The sequence below is a fragment of the Dipodomys merriami genome, unplaced genomic scaffold (assembly GCF_024711535.1).
Source record: "Dipodomys merriami isolate MVZ:Mamm:240054 unplaced genomic scaffold, mDipMer1.0.p SCAF_10, whole genome shotgun sequence".
NCBI lineage: Eukaryota > Metazoa > Chordata > Mammalia > Rodentia > Heteromyidae > Dipodomys > Dipodomys merriami.
Window position 1 is genome coordinate 42,289,926 of NW_027202271.1, and position 21,242 is coordinate 42,311,167.

At 39.0% G+C, this 21,242-nt stretch overlaps 1 protein-coding gene across 8 annotated transcripts in view; it reads right to left on the bottom strand.

The window, feature by feature from the left end:
- Positions 1-265: 265 nt before the first annotated feature.
- Poc1b (POC1 centriolar protein B) overlaps positions 266-21,242 on the bottom strand; it is an 81,325-nt gene continuing 60,348 nt past the window's right edge. For 3 of the 8 annotated variants that reach the window (XM_069989625.1, XM_069989604.1, XM_069989602.1), the window contains 2 exons: positions 6,440-6,655; positions 266-1,877 (listed from right to left, as the gene is read on the bottom strand). In XM_069989625.1, the coding sequence (XP_069845726.1) occupies positions 1,773-1,877; positions 6,440-6,655 (321 nt within the window). In that variant the 3' untranslated portion in view covers positions 266-1,772. Of the gene's footprint in view, positions 1,878-6,439; positions 6,656-21,242 lie in introns of those variants that run through there. The other 5 variants (XM_069989609.1, XM_069989616.1, XM_069989606.1 and 2 more) reach the window with 4 other exon arrangements.

A 21,242-nucleotide genomic window follows, 5' to 3' on the forward strand; every position in this document is an offset into this window, starting at 1 on the left:
AAGACTGAGCTAAAGTTACATCAGTGATTCCTCAAGTGTGGGCCTTGGGGCAATAGCATCTTTGTAGTCAGTGACTTACTTGTTAAGAGACACAAGTCATGGGCCCCTCCCATCCCTGTGACTCATAACCTCTGATAAGGCCCTGGAAACTGTGTGGACAAGCTCTCTAGGAGACTGATACTTACATTGCAAGAGCCGGATGATAAGAAGCTTAGAATTTCCAGGTTATAAACGTTAAAAAAAAACTGACTTTTTTTTAAAAAAGGAAAAGTGTCTTTATTGTATGAAGCATAAAAAATTGTAAACAAAAATTGCATGACATTTCATTTCTTATTTAGATTTTTCAATGGAGTTATAAAAATATAATACCAGTTAGTCTTTGTAAGCTCTTGAAAATGTCTAGAAAACACAATATAAAAGGCACTTAAAACACACAAGGAGACGATAAAAAGATAAAAGTCATGGGTACAATTAAAATTGCTTTGAAAAAAATGTTTCAATATAGATTTTCACATAAACAGGACTTTACCTTTTCTCCTATTTTAGTTTTTTAAACCATAGATAGTATTTTCCTCATATTATAAGTAGAGACTATAAATGTGGTCTTCCATCTCCCACCTTTGTTCTTGATTCAGGCTACTGGAAAAGCAAGCTGCAATTAATTTGCCTGCTTTTTTTTTTCTTTCAAACTTTATTCTCCATTTTGTCTAAGATAAAATTCTTAATCCGTAACCACAATCTTTTAGAAAGTCTGGCTCATTTTCATTTTGCTTCAAGTCACAATTCATTAACAACAATAACAAACCCAGGAAGACAATGATGCAAATGATGCTTTTCAGAATAAATATAGGACTTATTTTTCGGCTGCCAAAAATCACCCTAAGCAAAGGTATTTCTGAGGCATGTGTATATATACATGTGTGCAAATTTTAAAATAGATCTGTTACATCATTTTGGCTTTTTAGCATGCTGAAATCACACTAACAAAATCTCTGCGAACTGTGATTGCAGGTGCATTCCTACCCAGATCATTCTGCCCACTCATTTGTGATAGAAACTACATGTGTGCTTCAGATGCTTTTAACTCTCCATTTCCCTTTGGGTCAGTCAAAAGATAAAGAATGCACAGCAGAAATCAAATAAAAACCCTCTGCCTCACCTTACATATGTCCCGTTGCTAATAGGGTGTATTCTTACTGTGGAAGTTCCATAGTCTTGGTATTTTTATCCATTATCTCTTTAAGGCCTTAATATGAGGATGCTTTTTTGTTGTTGTTGTTTAAAAGAAACATGAGCCAGATCAATAGCTCATTCTCTACTTTCAAATGCTAGTTTAGAAATGAATCATTGCACTGTTCAAGTGTGTTGTTATAGAAATAACTTAATTACTTTAAGGGATTTCCTGAACATGATCATTCTCAAATAATTTAGCAGTAAAATTCAAAGATTTGGTTACTTTCCTGGCAAGATTTAGGGTATGAATGAAAAATGACATTTATATAAAATAATATGGGGGGAAGGGGAATTGCATGAATGCTTCTCCACTTTATTACTGCAATCATACCTGGGAGTGATGTAAATTAGTCCTTGACATTGATTTGTGTGTTTAAATTGGTCCTTAAATAGGCTTTTTCTGTCTTTTGTTCTGTTGCTCACCCTCTGAAGAAATGTCATGGGGAGTGGTGAGTGGGGTAAGGGGGTGGAGCCTCTGGGCTACCTTCCTGAGTACATACACGCGCTCATTTCTCTTGCCTCAGTTCACACTTTCCTAGTCAACTTTTCTGGTGGATGGCACCGAAAATCTTTTGCTGATTTTCAAGGCAGTCTTTCAGCTTATCCTCTGTCAAAGTCAGTCGCTGCTCCAAAATTGAAACAGTCTGCAAATAGGAGGACAAAATAGTCAATGGCTGGTAACTTCGGGATTAGTATGAAAAAGGTGGTGTCTGGATGAACAAGCCTTTTCAAAATTGGGATGCCAATCTCCTGTTTTTTAAAAAAAGCGTTGGGGGGGGGGCGCGAACTTGTGTTACTGCTGGGTCCTACCAAGGGACAAGCACTATCAAGCAGTTTAAGGAAATGAACAAAACTGACACATATGAGGAAAAAGGAATGTAGATCTGGCCTCTGCAGACAACTCTTCTATCTGATCTACTGAAGCCACAGGCCCGGAAAGAGACCATGTAAAGTACTGCTTATAAGCAGTGCCACAGGCTACACAGTAGTGTGCGGAGAGCAACCCTCGGCCTGCGCTTGCGGCTCAGGCGCCACGGGGAGGTCATCTCCAGTCGCTCTGTTACAACTGAATCCATGGCCGAGCTTCCCTTCAGCGCCCCAGAGCCAGGCAGTTAAGAGTTCTTTGGAGAGACCATAATGATCGCCCCAGGTTCCCGCACCCAGAAGAGGCCAGCAGCAGCGCACAGGCTGACGAGAGCAAAAATGTACACAGTGGCTTATGCTGGTTCTAGGCTGCCGTAACCAGGGGTTCGTCAGGATGCGGTTACATACCCTCATTAAAAGTACATGCATTAAATTTGGGAAATCTAATTTTGTGTGATATTTTACGTGTGTGTGTGTGTGTGTGTGTGTGTGTGTGTGTGTGTGTGTGTGTGTGTGTGTGTGTGTGTGTGTGTGTGTGTGTGTGTGTGTGTGCATTAGTGTGCTGGTACTGGGGCTTGAATTCAGAAGCTAGGCACTATCCCTTAAAAGCATTTCCACTCAAGGCTGGCACTCTACCACTTAAGCTACAGCTCCGCTTCCAGTTTTCTGTTGGTTAGCTGGAGATAAGAGTTTCACAGACATTCCTGTCTGGACTGGCTTTGAGCTGTGATCCTTAGAGCTCAGCCTCTCGAGTAGACAGGATTACAGGCAGGAGCCACTGCCATCTGGCTTCTTTTATATCTTTTAAAAAATACTTGTTATAACTAAGATATATATTAGGAAGTCACACGAGACTTAATGAATTCTCACCAGAAAAACATTTTAATAGCTACCAGGCAATAACTAAAACTCCGCTGGCACCTGGAGCACCTTCCATGTCTGTCCTCCTGCTACTTCCAGAACAGCCACTATCCTTACCTTTACCATCACTTTTTAAATATTTCCTTATGGTTTTATTTCTCAAATGTAAACCCCAGGAAAATACATTTGCTCTTTTATTTTCGAGGCCTGCCAGGTTACTTTTAATCTACAGGTGCCACTTTTCCCTAATTTCTTTTGACAGTGTATTTGTTGGCAGTTCAGGTCAGCTGACCTTTGAAGAAGTTTCCAGTGACTTGGACTTAAGGGCCACACTCAGGTGCGGCTTACTCTGTTCCTCCAGCCTGTGCACATTCTACAAGATCAAGGTAAGACTGCAGGTGGTGGTGGTCTGTGTTTTCATTAGTGGGCACACAGTCAGCGCAGCGTCAGTTATTTCTCTTTGAGTGATGTTTTTGGTGGTGACTCAATGCCGGGATAATGACCATTGTCTAATTCTGTCATATGAGACATTTTATAAGTTGGGATAATTTATAAATAAGAGACATGTTTCCATGTTTCCTGCTTGGCTATTCAATGGGAGAATTCATATAGGAACGGCAAAATAAATGCTTGGTTATTTTAGCCAACAATGTACAAGAAAATGAAGTGATTTTTCCATTGTACATGAAAGGTAAACTGTTGGTATCACTTAAAACTCTTGCTGTCATATTTCTGGAGTAGACCATGACTAACTAAAAAATGACAGTTAAGTTCATAAGACTTTCTACCAATGCTTGAGTGCCTAAAATGTGCCAAACAGCTTGCCAGATACAATATACTACTACATTACTTATGATAAAGTGGTTTGACACTGATTGACTCCACTTATCTCCTGGCCAAATGTTACTTAATTTTAATTTACTTCTTTTTTTTTTTTTTTTTTTTTTTTTGTCGGTCGTGGGACTTGAACTCTGGGCCTGGGCGCTGTCCCTCAGCTCTTCAGCTCAAGGTGAGCGCTCTACCACTTGAGCTACAGCGCCACTTCCGGTTTTCTGGTGGTTTATTGGAGATAGAAGTCTCATGGTCTTTCCTGCCCGGGCTGGCTTTGAACTGCAATCATCAGATCTCAGCCTCCTGAGTAGCTGGGATTACAGGTGTGAGCCACCAGCGCCTGGCTAATTTTAATTTACTTCTAATTACAGTTCCTACAGACAGTTAAATTCTCTGCAACTTAGGTGACGTGAAGTCACTAGTAAATGGAGTAAGAAATGTATTTTCCTTGCTTCTTGCCTGCAGACTCTCTGTTCCCCTTTTACAAGTATGCTAGGCCTGCTTTAACCTTTTTAATAGCCAATTCTGTCCTTCAACATTAATTTTTTTTAAATCACAGATTTAACAAAGCTGAAGGTTTTTCACTTAACTTTGAATCAGGTGAAGAAAGCAATGAATCCTGAAGCTGAAGCAGTAGTGAATGAGAAGGTTATATGTGAGAAATTCTAATGAGGACTGGCACTGACAGGTAATGGCTTAGGTAAACACATGGCAATCTGGATAACAAGCCAGCTAAAACTGATTTTTGACATGAAACTCAGAGGGCAACAACTCCTCCCCCTCCCCTTCCTCCATCCTCTTCTTCATCTTTGCCCTCCTCCTCCTCCTCCTCCTCATTTTTTTAGACAAGGTATCACTATATAGCCCAAGATGGCCATGAATTCATGATCCTCCAGTCCCAGCCTCTCAAATCCTGAGATTACAGGTGTGTACTATCTCACCTCACTATCTTTAAAGGAAAGGAACATCTGCTAAAAACAGAGAAAGTCTCTCTGGCACAATATTAGAAAGTGGTAATGGACGATTTTAATATGCTCTCTGAGCAAATCATACATGACTCCAAGTTCTCACATGGCTCATTACCACAGACTGTTGACTAAAACCATGGACATGCTTCTTAAAATTCCAAAGGCCTTGAGAGGTTATCAACAGTATACAAATATGCCTTAAATTAGTGGTTCTAGCCAGGTACCAGTGGCTCATGTCTGTAATCCTAACTACTCAGAAGGCTGAGATCTAAGGATTTTGTAGTTTGAAGCCAGGCTAGGCAGAAAAGTCCCTTTGAGACTCTAATCTCCAATTAACCACTCAAAAGCCAGAAGTGGCACTGTGGGCTCAAGTGGTAGAGCATTAGCATCGAGCACAAAGAGGCTCAGGGACAGTATCCAGGCCCTGAGTTCAAGCCCCACAACAAAATAAAACATAAAATAGTTATTCTAAACATTGGTTCCAAAGCAGAATTACAAGACGTGCTTATCTGAAAGACACCAGTATCTTATCACATCCAGGTGGCCCTGGATTACAGTGATGTAATACACAGCCAGTACTGAGAAGTGAGTTAGGTAATTTCTATACAGGAGCTATTTTATTTTGAAATATTTTTGCTAGACAAGTAATTGATATCTCTCTAGTTTATATTTTAGTCCTTTGTTCTATATAACTATATAATTTATCTGCTCCAACAAATATTGTGCATGGTGGATTATACAGACATTATACATTTCAAAGAACTTAAGAAGACTCCTCTAAAGAAAACACTAAATCAACAGAGCTGAACAGAAGACTTTGGTGCATCACTTCAAGGTACAACTTTCCTTACCACATCTATACCTTTGATCAAGAACTGGAAAGATCTGGGTGCATTATTTAAGAATCACTATTTCTGGGGCTGGGAAATTGGCTCAGTGGTAGAGTGCTTGCCTCGCATGCATGAGGCCTTGGGTTCAATTTCTCAGCACCACATGAAAAAAGAAAAAAATCGGAAGTGGTGCTGTGGCTCAAGTGGTAGGGTGCTAGCCTTGAGCTGAAGAGCTGAGGAACAGTGCCCAGGCCCAGAATTCAGCCACCAGGATGGAGAAAAAAAAAAAAAAAAAAAGAATCACGATTTCCTTTCTTTGCAAAGGTAAACTGCTTCACAAAAACTGATTAAGATACTAAAATGGGAATGCAAAGCCCTTACTAATAAAGAACTACTACTGATACATGAAGCTTTGGAAAGAGAAAAGTTATGTTTTCAGAGTGAAAAAGTATACATACTGGTGGTAATAGTTCATAATAACCAGAAATGTTTACTTGCAATAGATTTTTCTTTAGGTCCCAAGTATTATATTATGAGTGACATAATATTAATATTCAGAGGGCAAAACATCACTGTCTAAAGCCAAATACCTCTGTGGCATGGAGTGCCACTGCTGCTTTTTCCAAAGAAATCTGTGTGTGTGTGAGCGTGCGCATGCATGCAACCACACTTCTTTCCTCTTTCCCTCCCCTGTCCCTCTCTTTCTCTCTCTTCGAGCTTCTCTGTAGACACAGCTTAGAGCAGCTAGCCCAGCACATCTTGGGAATAAAGAAAAATCTTCTCATGCCCCATTAGTTTTGCAACCTGCTATAACAAAATTGTGCATATCTTCCCAAGACCGTGCCAACGCACCTGTGTCAAGACATTGAGCTGCTCCATGATATGCTCTAGTGCATCGGTCACAGCAAGTGGTACGCTTCTTTGACTGTCAGACAGGTCACTCACATCTTCTGTCTTCTTTCTCACAGCTGGTGAAGACCCTGGTTGTACCAAGGATGGGTTCATGAAATACGCACTGATGTCCTCACCATTCTTGTCTGGCTGAGTTCTATCAATAGTGTCTGTTGTCTTTAATATCATAGAAAAGACAGGGAGAGTTATAGTTCCCAAAATTTAAAATGATATGTATCCACAAAAGTTTAAAATATTCCAGACTTACAGGGCTGACATGAAGATCCATTCCTATAATGCTAGCTACTCAGGGGAGCAGAGAGGGAGGGATCATGGTTTGAGGCCAGCCAGGGAAAAATGTTAAGTGAGATCTTATCCATCTAAACAAAATTAAGCCAGGTATGATAGTTCATGCCTGTAATCTCAGGCATTGGGAAGAAAGTGTAGGATTCTATCTGAAAAATAACTAAGGCAAAAACAAGCAGAGACATGGTTTAGTACCTAATAAGTTGAAGGCCCCAGGTTGCCATAAAAAAAAAAAAAGTTCAGACAGCATTTAGTTATTTATCAACTATAGTAAATTATGGATATTCCCAATTATAATAAAGACACAAAGCTAACAAGGAATCTAGAAAACCACCATTTTCCTTGAGTTTCTTTTCACTGAAATACTTAGTATGTCTAACATATTAAGTATTTAATTTTCAAATAAAAAATTATATCTTTTAGTATGATTATTGTTTTTTTGCCAGTCCTGGGGTTAAAGGAGGGCCTGAGAACTGTCCCTGAGCATCTTTTGCTCAAAGCTGACACTCTACCACTTGAGCATAGTGCCACTTCGGGATTTTTCTGTTTATGTGGTACTGAGGAATTGAACCCAGGGTTTCATGCATGCTAGGCAAGCACTCTACCACTAAGCCACATCCCCAGCCCCTAGTATGACTATTATATATATATATATATATATATATATATATATATATATATATATGTATGTATGTATGTATTTAAAAGTAACAAATGATGGTGAAGATGTAGAGAAGTTTGAATGGTTTGTGCTTTGCTGTGTAAGGGTGAAACATGCAGATGCCACAAAAACCAGCAGGGTCATCCCTCAAAACAGTCATAGAATCACAAGGCCTGCAGTGTAGAAGCAGAAGAACTGAGAGCAGAGACTCAAACACAGATATTCATAGCAGTCTTACTCAAATGGCCCAAAGGTAAAAACATATTTAAGAAAATGTAACTCAGGTATAAAAATGAGCTGAATTTTAGTACCTATTATAGCACTAATAAACTTGAAAACTCTGTGCTAAGTGAGATACACAGAAATAAAAAGTGCAAACATTGCATGATCCCATTTACATGAGGTATCAGGAGTAAGTCAATTTAGAGATGAAAAAGAGGGTGAAGGTTAATAGGGGCTGAAAGGAAGTAAAATGGAAAGTTATTGCTTAATGGGTGCAGAGTTTCTATTTGCAGTGATCAAAAAGATTCTGAAAATAAACAATGGTGATGGTTACACAACACTGTGAATTTTGTGAATATAGTTAGAGCCATTGGTTATACACTTAAAAGTGGTAAAAGATTTAAAAAAATGGAAATTTTTAGGTTGTGTATTTTATCACAATAAAATAAAACAGAAAACCTCCAACCTATGGCAATGAGCATAAGTGATATACTAAAATGCCACTGAAAGAACAAGGTATAGGACTCATATTTCTAAACAATAAAACTTACTACACCAAGTTACAACAAGACAACATGAGTGGCAGTGTTACTCAATGGTAAAGTACTTTTCTAATATGCATGAAGTCCTAGGCTCAATCTGCCAACACAACTAAAACAAACAAAAACAGTGTGATACTAGCATAGGAATATGTATGTGTGTTTGTGTATGTGTATATATATGTGTGTGTGTGTGTGTGTGTGTGTGTGTACACACACACACACACACACACACACACACACACACACACACACACACACACACACACATACATGTATGTCACCAAAATAGAACTGAGAGGCCAGAAATAAACACACTTATTTATGGTCAATTAATTTCTGACATGTTTGCCAAGTCAATTTTATTGCAAAAGAATATTTTTTTTTTTGGGTCCGGTCGTGGGGCCTGAACTCTGGGCCTGGGCGCTGTCCCTCAGCTCTTCAGCTCAGGGCTAGCGCTCTACCACTTGAGCCACAGCGTCACTTCCGGATTTTTTTCTTTTTGCTTATGTGGTGTTGAGGAATCAAACCCAGGGCCTCATGCATGCAAGGCAAGAGCTCTACCACTGAGCCACCTTCCCAGCCCCTGCAAAAGAATATTTTTACCAACAAATGGTGCTGGGAAAATTATATACACTTAAAAGAATATATGTGGAGCTGGTGGCTTAGGCCTGTAATCCTAGTTACTCAGGAGGCTGAGATCCAAGGATCCCAGTTCAAAGTCAGCCTGGGCAGGAAAGTCTGTGAGACTCTTATCTCCAATAAACCACTAGAAAACCGGAAGTGTGCTGTGGCTCAAGCGGTAGAGCCCTCACCTTGAGCTGAAGAGCCGAGTTCAAGCCCCACGACCAACAACAACAACAAAAAACCCCAAACAATAACAACAAAAAAACCCCAGAAGTAGCACCATGGCTCAAGTGGTGGAGTGCTAGCCTTGAGTTGAACCTGCTGAGGGACTGCTCCCAGGCCCAGAGGTCAAGCCCCACAACAGACAAAAAAAAAGAATGTACTTGGGATCCTACCTCACATCATATACAAAATTGATTTGAAATAGCTTAATTGAAGGAACTAAATCTAGAAACATTAAGAAGGAGTAGATTTTTCTGACCTGTGGCTAGATAAATGCTATTAATACACAACACCAAACATACACATGACAAAATAAAAAAATAAATTAGACTTTATCAAATTAAATATTCATGCAACTAAAAAGCTGAAAATGAAGGCAATCCATAGAATGGGAGAAAATATTTGCAAATCATTTATTTGATAAGAGACTTATATGTTGGTTGACATGAATTCTTACAACTAAATAATAAAAAGATAATCTAATTGAAAACGAGTGGACCAATATATATTATACAAATACATGGGCATGTTAAATGAAATCTTCCAACAACCCTTTGAATATAATAATAAAAAATAGTTGAAGGATCTGAGTAGACATTTCTACAAAGATATACAAATGGTCAATAAACACTTAAGAAAAGGTTCTACACTGTTAGCCATAAGGGAAATTTTAATAAAGTTGACAATGAAATATTGCTTCATTACTCACTAGGATTTATAAAAAAAGTTAAGACAGATAGTGTTAGCCAGATTGTAGAAAAATCAAAGCCCTCATGCATTGCTGGTGGGACAGTGTTGTACATCTCCTTTGGGGAACAGTGGGTAGTTCCTCTAAATGTTAACCACAGAATCACCATGTGACCTAGCAATTCCATTCCTAGGTATAAACCCACGAGAAGTGAAAAAGTATCTGCACAAAATTTGTATATGAATGCTCATAGAAGCATTGGCCATAATATCCAAGAATAGGGGAAAAACCCAAATGCCTAAATGGTATGATGATATGAAATGACATATCCTGACTATGGATTACTATTTGCCATTAAGAATGGACTGCATGGGCTGGGAAGGTGGCTCAGTGGTAGAGCGCTTGCCTTACATACCTGAGGTCCTGGGTTTGATTCCTGAGCACCACATAAGCAAAAAGAAAAAAAAAAAAGAAAAAAGCCAGAAGTGGCGCTGTGGCTCAAGTGGTAGAGTGATAGCCTTGAGCTGAAGAGCGCAGGGACTGTGCCTAGGCCCAGAGGTCAGCCCTGATGACTGAGAAAAAAAAAAAAAAAAGATTGTTTATACAAGTCACAACTTGCACAAACCTTGAAAATACTGCATTAAAGAAGCTAGACTTATCAGAAAAGATATAATAAGTAATATTAAATGTAAAAGTAAGGATACATGATCATATGTTGTAAGATGGTATATTATTGCTACATGATAGTAAATAAAAGACAGTATATTGTAAAATATATCATGGTATATTATAGGATGATGTAGTGTAATAAATGATGGGCAGGGTGCCGGTGGCTCACACCTATATAATCCTAGCTACTCAGGTGGCTGAGATCTGAGGATCATGGTTCACAGCCAGCCTGAGCAGGAAAGTCCATGAGATTCTTATCTCCAATTAACCACTAGAAAACTGGAAGTGGTGCTGTGGCTCAAGTGTGGCTCAAGTAGCCTTGAGTTGAAGAGCACAGGGACAGCACCCAAGCCCAGAGTTCAAGCTCCACAACTGACAAAAAATAAAAAATAAAAAATAAATGATGGTATTTGTAAGATTATATGGTTGTCAGGGCTGAATTTAGGAGAAAATGGGGAGAGACTAGGAATGAGTATGGAGAGGATAAAAAACACCCTCAAATTCCCTTTGGAGTGATAGATTAGTCAAAAAGTAGGTAATAGTAATGATAGTACAACTTTGTGAATGTACTAAACACTAGTGAATTGGACACTGTAAAAGAGCGAAATTTATATCATGCAAATGATACCATCAAAAAATAAACTATAATGTAAGTTAAAAAAAAACACAAATGAATTTCTTTGTAAATCTTCATCAACTTAAAACTTACAGAAGTTCTTGCCTGAGGTTGCTTCAGACATGGAGAACATACTTCCTCTGACACTTGGCCTCTAACAAGCTTACTGTGTGCTTTGAATTGTTTCAAGTGCTTTCCATATAGTAACTGAGTTACCTGATAATAACTCCTGCCTGCCACGGGTTTCTCTGCCTCCTAGCAGTCCTGAATGGAAAAATCTTTTTTTTTTTTTTGGTCCGGTTGTGGGGCCTGAACTCTGGGCCTGAGCACTGTCCCTCAGCTCTTCAGCTCAAGGTTAGTGCCCTACCACTTGAGCCACAGCGCCACTTCCAGCTTTTTTCTTTTTGCTTATGTGGTGCTGAGGAATCGAACCCAGGGCCTCCGGCATGCAAGGCAAGCGCTCTACCACTAAGCCAACTTCCCAGCCCTGGAAAAATCTTTTTGACCACCAAATTATTTCTCACATTTTACGAATAAGAAAGGTTAGCTTGTCCAAGGTCACAAGGGTAGGAGGGATGTGTGAAACAACAAATTATAAATCTGACACACAGAAGTACCACATTCTGAGACTCTAGAATCAAAACCACCATTTTCTGTGATCTTCCTGAGCATGTTTTAGGAAGATGAACACTTTCAAATTTCCTTCTGTTACATTGATTTATTATTTGTCTAAAATAATGAAAGCAAACTGAAAATCCATTGTTTGATTCTTCTTTTTTTGGGGGGAGGGACCAGTCCTGGGGTTTGCACTGAGGGCCTGGGCACTGTCCCTGAGCTTCTTTTGCTCAAAGCTGGCACTTTACCACTAGAGCCACAGTGCCACTTTGGGCTTTTTCTGTTTATGTGTTACTGAGGAATCGAACCCAGGGCTTCATGCATGCTAGGCACAAGCACTCTACCACTAAGCTACATTCTCAGCCCGTCTCCCTCCCCTTCTCCTTTCCTTCCCTCACCCCCTCTTCTCCTCCTCCTTCTTCCTGTTATATCACTATTTGGTGATAGGATCAACTCAAAGGCTTCAAGCAGGCTAGGCAAGCGCTCTAACACTGAGCTACATCCCTAGCATAAAACCATTATTCTTTGTTCAAATGAGTTTGCCTGCCTGCCTGCCAGCCTTTCTTCTTCTCTCCTTCTCCTTCCTCTCTCTCTCCTTTCTTTCTCTTCCATTTTTCTCTTTTCCTTTATTTTCTTTCTCTTCAGTACTGGCGCTTGAACTCCAGGTCACATGCTAAAGCATGCCTTTTTCTGCTCGTGGCTGGTAGTCACTTGAGCCACACTTCTAGCCCTCAAGTTTGTTTTAAAAGTAATTATAAAATACATCTTTATAACCTCATTCAGATAAGTATATCTGCTCGAGGTCTTCGTATGTTCACTCAACGCATATTTTTAGAGCCTTACTCTGGCCGGGAACTCCAAGTGGTGAGGAGCCAGAAGTGGGGCACTGGACAGCACTACCCAAGACATGCCCTCCTGTAGCTCACAGTCTGGACCATGTAGTCACCATTTCTCTGCCTCTGATTTATTATTATTTTTGCAGTTCTGACTGTTGAACCCAGGGCCTCATGGTATACCCTCATCCACTCCTCAGAGAGATTTATATATTTTGTTATAGTTTTGTATATTTGTTTAGTATGTGACATTTAGTTTAAAAAAATAGTAGTCTTTAAGGTACTGTGCTCTGTACTCATGAATTTTCTACCATGGGGATGTGTCTGCTAATGTCAGAGCATGAACCTAAAATAGCTAGACAGAAGGACTTCTTAGACTATGAAGTTCCACACCTTCAAACAATCCACAGTCCATCCATCACTACCACTTCGCATTACTCATCTCCATATGACAAAACTAACATCATCCCGAAAATGTCCAGAAAAAAAAAGTATCCTGGCAATCACAGATGAAAGAACAAGTCAGGACAAGGGGTGATTAATGCTACTCATTAGCTGTATTCAGAAGCATCCATGACCTACCACCTATTCATGCTCTCCTCTATGGGAACTGGGAAAACAGTATACAGCACTAACCCACATGGGCCCTCTTGAGCTGGTGGCTAGGATTGAATGAATCAGAGTAAAGATGAGTGTGGAAATACTGAGGACTCACCAGGAAATCCATATCACAATTTCAGTCCCAGATAGACACCTCATCCACAGTAGACTACAGATGTCCATGCATAACTATCTTCACCCCAAAATACTTAATTCCACTCAAAGGACAGGCTGTCCTTGTTTCACTGCTGCTGCTTTGTCTCCAAAGACCTCTGGTAGCCAAATTTCACCTTAATTTCCCTGTCTTCAGAAAATTAATTACTGACTACTCATCAAAGATGGACTTTCTGTTGGCCAGCAAGGTATGCTGATTTTTCCCTCCATAACTGACTATAGAATTCGCACGGGTACATCTTCCTTGTCTGAAGTCTGTCTTCTCTAGTTGCTTGACTGTACCATAACTGCTCTTCTCATCCCAGTTGCTTTTGATCTAGCATCACGTCTGGCACTTAGCAGAAATGTGAGTACTTTTGAATATATAACCACTTACATGCAGAATTCATTATTGTGACAACAGTAATTCTCTATAAACAAAAAGTGAGTATACACATATTAGTAGTTGTAATGTCAACTCCAGCTTTTCATGGAAAAACCCAATTAACAAATTAATCATTGAACTCTGGGAACTTGTAATCAAGGTAGTTAACAGAGGGGGTACAAGTATAGACAATCTAAGCAATAGAGGAACTCCAATATAGTTTTAATAACAATAATTCTCTTGCTTGGGATCGTATTATCATCATGGAGAGGAACAATAGGAAAAATGAGAAAAGATTCCATCTCTCATTAACCAACAGTCTCCACCTGTCTTTTTATGTCTCAAGGGATTAGAATCCATGTACTGAGAAATTCACACCAACTCTGCCTTTGCAATCTGCTTATACAAGGAAAGAATGAGACACATAGTGTGGGGAAAGTTTCAATACACTCAAAATTTTAAAAAATGATACTTAAGATTCTAGGCTAACAAAAAAGTCTGGCAAATGAAGTCTATAGTATCTGCTTCTCACAAAACTTTAATGTTCATTTCTTTGAGAACATTTACTGAACACTTATGCCATTGCAAGGAATTACCATTGACATGTACAAATAACACTATACCTGCTCTTAAGAATTTTTATTATCTTAGATCTCAAATGAGATTATTGAAGTTTCTAGTCCTTATTCTAAATACTGTCATGCAAAAGAAATGCTAGGCCAACAGTAGATGCCTATAATCAACCCCAGCACTTCAAAAACTGAGGCAGAGGGTTACAGATTTCAAGGTCAGCCAGGTCTACATAGCAAGAGCCTGTCTCAAATACACATAGATATGTGTTTGATGTAATGTCAAGCCCATAAAAACATAAACGATTCTTTTCAAATTGTATGAGATTTCCCTGTATCTGAATGCCCTATGAAGTATAACATCAGGGTGTACAAAATAAGTAATAGCTACTTATTCCGGTGCCAGACTTGAGCATCTGAGTGCTGTCCTTGAGCTTTTTTTGCTTAAGGATAATGCTCTACCACTTTGAGCCACAGCTCCATTTCTGGCTTTTTGGTGAAAATAAGAATCTCACAGACTTTTCTACATGGGCTAGCTTAGAACCATGATCCTTAGATCTCAGCCTTCTGAGTAGCTAGGTTTATAGCTATAAGCCACTGGTGCCTGACTATTTTCCCTTGAGAATTTATAGGAAGCTTTCTTGCTACTGTATCTATCAGGAACACTGTATACTACTTGTAGGCTATTAAAATTCAGTATTTACTCCGGAGACCATTAATTCTATTTTACTGATTACCTCTCTACCTCCAGAGAGTTGTAGTCAAGTACTTTTTCATTAATTAAGATATATCTGGTGTGATACACTTGTCTAGATGAAGGTAGGGCCCTTTAAGGAACTGGTAGTTTCTTTTTTCTTAAACTAATATGCTAAGTGACACCAGGAGGGCAGTTTTGTTCAGATTTTATTTGTCTTAGTTGTATCCTATCCACTGATGGCTTCAGAAATAGTAATGTTCTGAAGAAATGAAAGTAAGGAATACAGACAGTGGTAGCAATGTCTCTATGGCCTCAACTGTCTTTTCTAAGGGAACAGCATTATTTGGATATTTTAGTGGATAGCTCCAAAGAGGTATGTTTGTCAAATCTGTTAGAAATTTGGAGAAGAAAAAAAAATCAAAACACTCAACAAACCCTTATACCCAAAGCATGAACTTTTTTTGTTTTGTTTTCTTTTGTTTAGAAAATGATCTATAATTTCCCCTGAAGAATGAACAATACCTTTCCAGCTCACTAAATTTAGCTTAGAGAGAAAAAAATTGCATACCATTCTCTGATCTTTATCCTAGAAATAGTTTTATATCGGTCAGACTTGAGGATCCAAATAGGTATGTTCTTACAAGAAAGTATAAAACCCTGTGATTGTAAAAGTTTTAGACATTATGCAATTTTTCTTCTTCAAGATTAACATCCTAAAAGTCCCCTTAATTTAGAAAGTAGGCTTGAATTCTATATTGTGATTTTGTGACAATTCATCTGGGAGACACTGTTGTGCATTTCTGTTCCTCTGATTGGTCCATCCACTCTTGAGAGCACTGACAACTATTGAGCAACACTTCAGGAAGACAAGTCTCTTGTCTGTCAGTATCTCAGTGACCTCAGTGAGCATCTGAGTCCTCCGTGTCGATGGTGGACTCACCGTAAGGCCTCCCACTCCTTGGCCCCACCACTTCTCCTATTCCCCAGTTTGATGACTCATCAACCCCCTAAGAGCCTCCAGTCAAGTTTCCTTCTTTTCCATTATTCATCCCTTAGTCTGTGTAGTCTGTGTGTTTAGATGCTCCACCATACCCGCCCTGCTTTAGCCCCTTTTTCCGGCTTTTTTGTTTTTGCTTATGTGGTGCTCAGGAATTGAACCCAGGGTCTCAGGCATGCAAGGCAAGCGCTCTACCACTGAGCCAACTTCCCAGCCCCTAGCCCTTTTTCCTTCTGTTGTCCTCACCCAGAAAAATACCCGCCCAGGTTAAGACCATTTCTTTGCCTACTCTACATCTATATGCAAGGAATCGAATTTGACCAGACCACCATGCAGGCTGATCTCAATTCAAACTTATTTAGACAAAGTCCCAGCGCTTTCTTAGCCACTGCCTACCAAGTAAACAAATCAACAACACTAATAGTGATTCAGAAAGCCAACCAAGTTAAAAGGTTAAAGTATGCCTTCAAATAAGAGTGCTTGCCTTGTATGCATGAGGCCCTGGGATCAATTCCTCAGCACCACATAAGCAGGAAAAGCTGGAAGTGGCACTGTGGCTCAGATGGTAGAGTTCTTGAGCTGAAGAGCTGAGGGACAGTGTCCAGGCCCAGAGTTTAGGCCCTGTGGCCAACAAATAGCACCCACTTTTATGAAACATGAAGTTAATCAAAGAATCAGAAGCTTTACTCAAAATATATCTATTTTCATAGGCTTGCTATTTTGTAGGCTTGCTTATTATTCTCTGAGATAAATAATATTATTCATTGGTCCTTCTTAAAGACTATTTTCTGTTCCTTAAAACTCTTTTAAGTACCAAATTCATCAGAAATGAGTTGTGTAAGTCATGAAATAATTTTTAAAAGAAAATGATGCTTTGTTCACTTGATTAAGACTTCAGCTTCCTTACAGTATTTGTTTTAATACTATAAAGAAGTAATTTTAAACTCAGAATCCATCCAATAGTCTAACAAAGCTACATTCAAAAACTGGCAAGCTGAATGGATCATCTTTTGGAAGATGAATATTTCATTTATTGTTCTATTCACCATCTAGCATAATGTGAACATTATAGTAGGATTAATGATAACTCTGTGATTACAGAGTAACAGTAAGATATATTCACAGCTAGGTACTGAAAACCACCCTTCTGTCTATTTATTATTCATTAAATCATTTAAACACAGAAAACTCAGAAAGTGAAAGCTTTCTATGTGAACTCAGTATACAAGTGTACATTATATTAGTCAACTTAATTTGCATATGGAAAACAATGAAGCCTTTCCTCATGTTCCCAAAATAGACGCAATCTGCCTCTTCTCCAAATCTTGATAATGATTCAATTTTGCTCGTTATGGCAGGTTTTTTTTTTTTTGCCTGCATTCCTGATATTTGTGATATTCTATAAATATCTGTGATAATGAAGATAGTAGTTTCAATCTTTCTCTTCTGTGTACTAATTATATGACCTGGGACCAATTACTCAACCTCTCTAAATCTTACTTTTCTTATCTATTAATTGGAGGTATGAGTACTGAGCTACATTACATGGTGGTTGTAAGAATGAAGGTAAGGATTTAATTTGTAGTTTGTGTTAAGTTACATGTCATCACTAATATAATCATATCATCTTCTTTTCCTCTCCATTAAATTCTAAATTGTACCTTAACAGAGGTTAGAAGTGATAATTTATCTTCCAGACCACTGATAACATGCTAGCTACCTCTTATGTGTAAGGCTTATTTCTTGAATTAACATTTCCTTATTCATTAAGTTCCTAGTTTTTCTCTCTTTCTAATCTTATGTCTTCTTTTGAATCAAATAACATGCCATTTAAAGGCAGGTGGGAGTTCAATAAATAAATGAATGAGCCATTCTAAATGTTAAATGCATTGTAAATGAATATACTCAGTGTATATTTAAAATGAATGCCACCATTAAAAAAAAAAAAAACCTAAACCAAATATTAAAACATGTTCAGATAGTGTTTTAAAAAAGAAAAAAGCCAGGCACCGGTGGCTCATGCCTGTAATCCTAGCTACTCAGGAGGCTGAGATCTGAGGATTGAGGTTCAAAGCCAGCCCAGGCAGGAAAGTCCATGAGACTCTTATCTCCAATAAACCACTAGAAAATGGGAAGTGGCGCTATGGCTCAAGTGGTAGAGCACTCACCTTGAGCTGAAGAGCTGAGGGACAGCACCCAAGCCCAGAGTTCAAGCCCCACAACCGACCAAAAAAAAAAGGAAAGAAAAAGTTTCCATATTTAGACAGTCAACCGAAAAAATGCATACATTGTGTTTTTAAAACATAGTAGGCACAATTTCATTATTTATTTAAAAGTTCTGGTTCCTAGGGCTAGAGGCCTGGCTAAAGTGCTTAGCAAGCACAAATCTGTGAGTTCAAAACCCATTATCAGCCAGGTGCAGGTGGCTCAGGCCAATTAGCCTACTACTCAGGATGCTCAGAGCTAAGGATTGGGGTTTGAAGCCAGTAGAAGCTGAAAAGTCTTTGAGAATCTCATCTATAGTAAAACTAATCTCCCCCAAAAAAGCCAAAAGTGGAGCTGTGGCTCAAATGGTACAGCACTTGTCTTGAGCACAAGAAGCTTAGGGACAACATCCATGCCTTGAGTTAAAGCCCCCAAACTGGTACAAAACCCCACTGCCAAAAAAATAAAACAAAAACAATCTGTTTCTATCTTTTGTTTTATTTTGGGTCCGGTTGTGGGCCTGAACTCTGAGCCTGGGCGCTGCCCCTCAGCTCTTCAGCTCAAGGCTAGTGCTCTACCACTTGAGCCACAGCACCACTTCCGGCTTTTTTTTTTGCTTATGGGTGCTGAGGAATCGAACCCAGGGCCTCAAGCATGCAAGGCAAGCGCTTTACCACTGAGCCACCTTCCCAGCCCTGTTTCTATCTTTTATGGTGGATGAAAACTGGATTTTTTTTTTCTTCCTGTCATGGGGCTTGAACTCGGAACCTTGGAACTATCCCTTAGCTCTTCTGCTCAAGGCGAGTACTCTGCTACTGGAGCCACAGCACCACTTTCAGTTTTCTGGTGGTTAAATGGAAATAAGAGTCTCACAGATTTTCCTGCCTGGGCTGGCTTTGAACTGTGATCCTCACATCTCAGCCTCCTGAGTAGCTAGATTACAAATGTGAGCCACTGGCACCCGACTGAAAACTTGGTTCTTAACAATAACACAGGAAGCCAATCTAATATTACACAGTTAGATCCCTGAACTTCTCAAACGTTTAAATCGTTGAGGAAAGACTAAAGATTATATAAGTGGACACAGTTGAAAAAAGCAATGACATGAAAGTGTCCAGAAAGAAGAACAGTATTCTTCCATGGTTTAGAAGAAGAGTATCAGTAGCAAACACCTCATTATGAAAAACTGAAGACAAGATGCTAGGTTAACACTATGCTGTTTCCATATATTTGTATGTAAATGGTGTGGTGGTCTTTCTTATCTTGCTGATCGAAGAAACTTGGAAACAAAAGAAAAATAATGACCAGTAAAAAAGCAAATTTTCTTAACAATTATCATGGGTGAAAAACTGTTTAGACAAAATTTTGAGTATTACCATAAAATGCAAAAGAATTCTTTTCAGTCACCATGACTCAAAGAATATGAGCCTGAAAGTTATAGAATTAAGGCACGTTGTTTCACTTTTGCACTGTGCACTCATGTAGACAGATGGCAGAAGGAAGTTCTTCAGGAGGGAAGTGCAATACCACAATGCACAGCATTAAACAAAAAGGTTTCCTATTTTTTGGGGCAGGCCCAGAATTTACTGAATAAGCAGTATTATTCAAGTAGACAATCTTCCAGTGAACTTTCCTGATAAATGAGATAACTCATGCAAATGAGCTTTCTGTCATAATCATATTTACTATGGAGCTGCCTTTCAGGAGTCACCTTTGGGAGCCTCATGGTTTGGTCAAAATCCTAGACTGGATGTACCATACCCAAACCTTGTTTCTTCCTGCCTTGATAAATAATGTTATTATCTACCGGCAGCCCAAACTCTCACCACTATACTCCCACTAGTAAACAGAAAGCAGAGCCTCATTTGCTTCAGTGTCTCAGTGTCTCCCCTTCTTCATTCCCTAAATTATGGCTCTAGATCAGGCCCTTATATTTGTATGGATTCCTACTGCATTTGCTTCATTCTCCATGCCTCCAATCTGTCTTCAAACCTTATTTCACTGGAGTCACTTTTTGGGAGCTTCTGGAGTAAAATACTTCATTGGGTCTATCAAAGTTCTCAGGGTAAATCAAAATACCTGCAAGTGACATTCCATATATTCATGATTCATCCTCATCTCCTGACTTCTACCTCATTTCTTATTATTTGCTCAATGCCACTGAAGACTCCAGCCAACCAGAAATCCCCAGTTCTCTGTATTTCTTTCTCTCTCAAGTCTTCTTTCCTGTGCTCTTGCCGAACTCTGGTCCTGCTCCTCTTAATGGGAAAATTCTTCCAGAATTAGGGCTAGTACTAACACTGACATTGACTACCTCGGATTAACTTTCAGTTCTTGTGTTAATTCTCCAGGGCTCAGGTATATACACACACAGCTGGGCCCACCACACATTCTCTCCATCTAACCACTCCACCAGAGTGATTTAGGCAGACATCACTATTATTGAACTTACTCTTTTCCTTTGTATAGGTCCACTGCTTGCTACATAACAAGTACTCAACAAATGTACTGAATAAAAGAACACATATAGTCTAGTTAACTTCTTTTTGCTTCTTTTCTCTCCATTTATTCTTTAACCTACTTCATATGGCTTATACCTATATTTCCCCACCAGAACAGTTCTTCAAGGATGAGGGCACAAAAAACAGTTGTGTTCCTATCTTGGGGTTCATTTCACTTAACATCATCTTATATGGTCATATGTACATAGCTTTTGACTTTTTCTGCTTTTCCTAGACTTATACTAGTTATTGCAAATAAGGGAAACCATGGGACCTATGTTTCTTTGGGCCTGGCTTACTTCACTCAATGTAAATTTTTCCAAGTCTTTCCATTTCCTAACAAATGGGGCCATGTCATTCTTTCTGATGGAAGGATAGGGTTCCACTTTATATATATGCCACATTTTCTTGATCCATTCATCTACTAAGAGGCATCTGGGTTGGTTCCATATCTTAACTATGGTAAATAATGCTGCAATAAACATAGTTGTGCTGGTAGCTTTAGTGTGGCCTTGTTTGCGATCAGATTTACAACGGACTATGTGATTTTTTTGTTTCTTCTGTATGTTCTTCCCCCATGGTATAACCCCTATTTTCACTGTATTTGATGTGGGTGCTCTGCATCTTGTATATACATTTTTCTAATTTGGGGAAGGGAA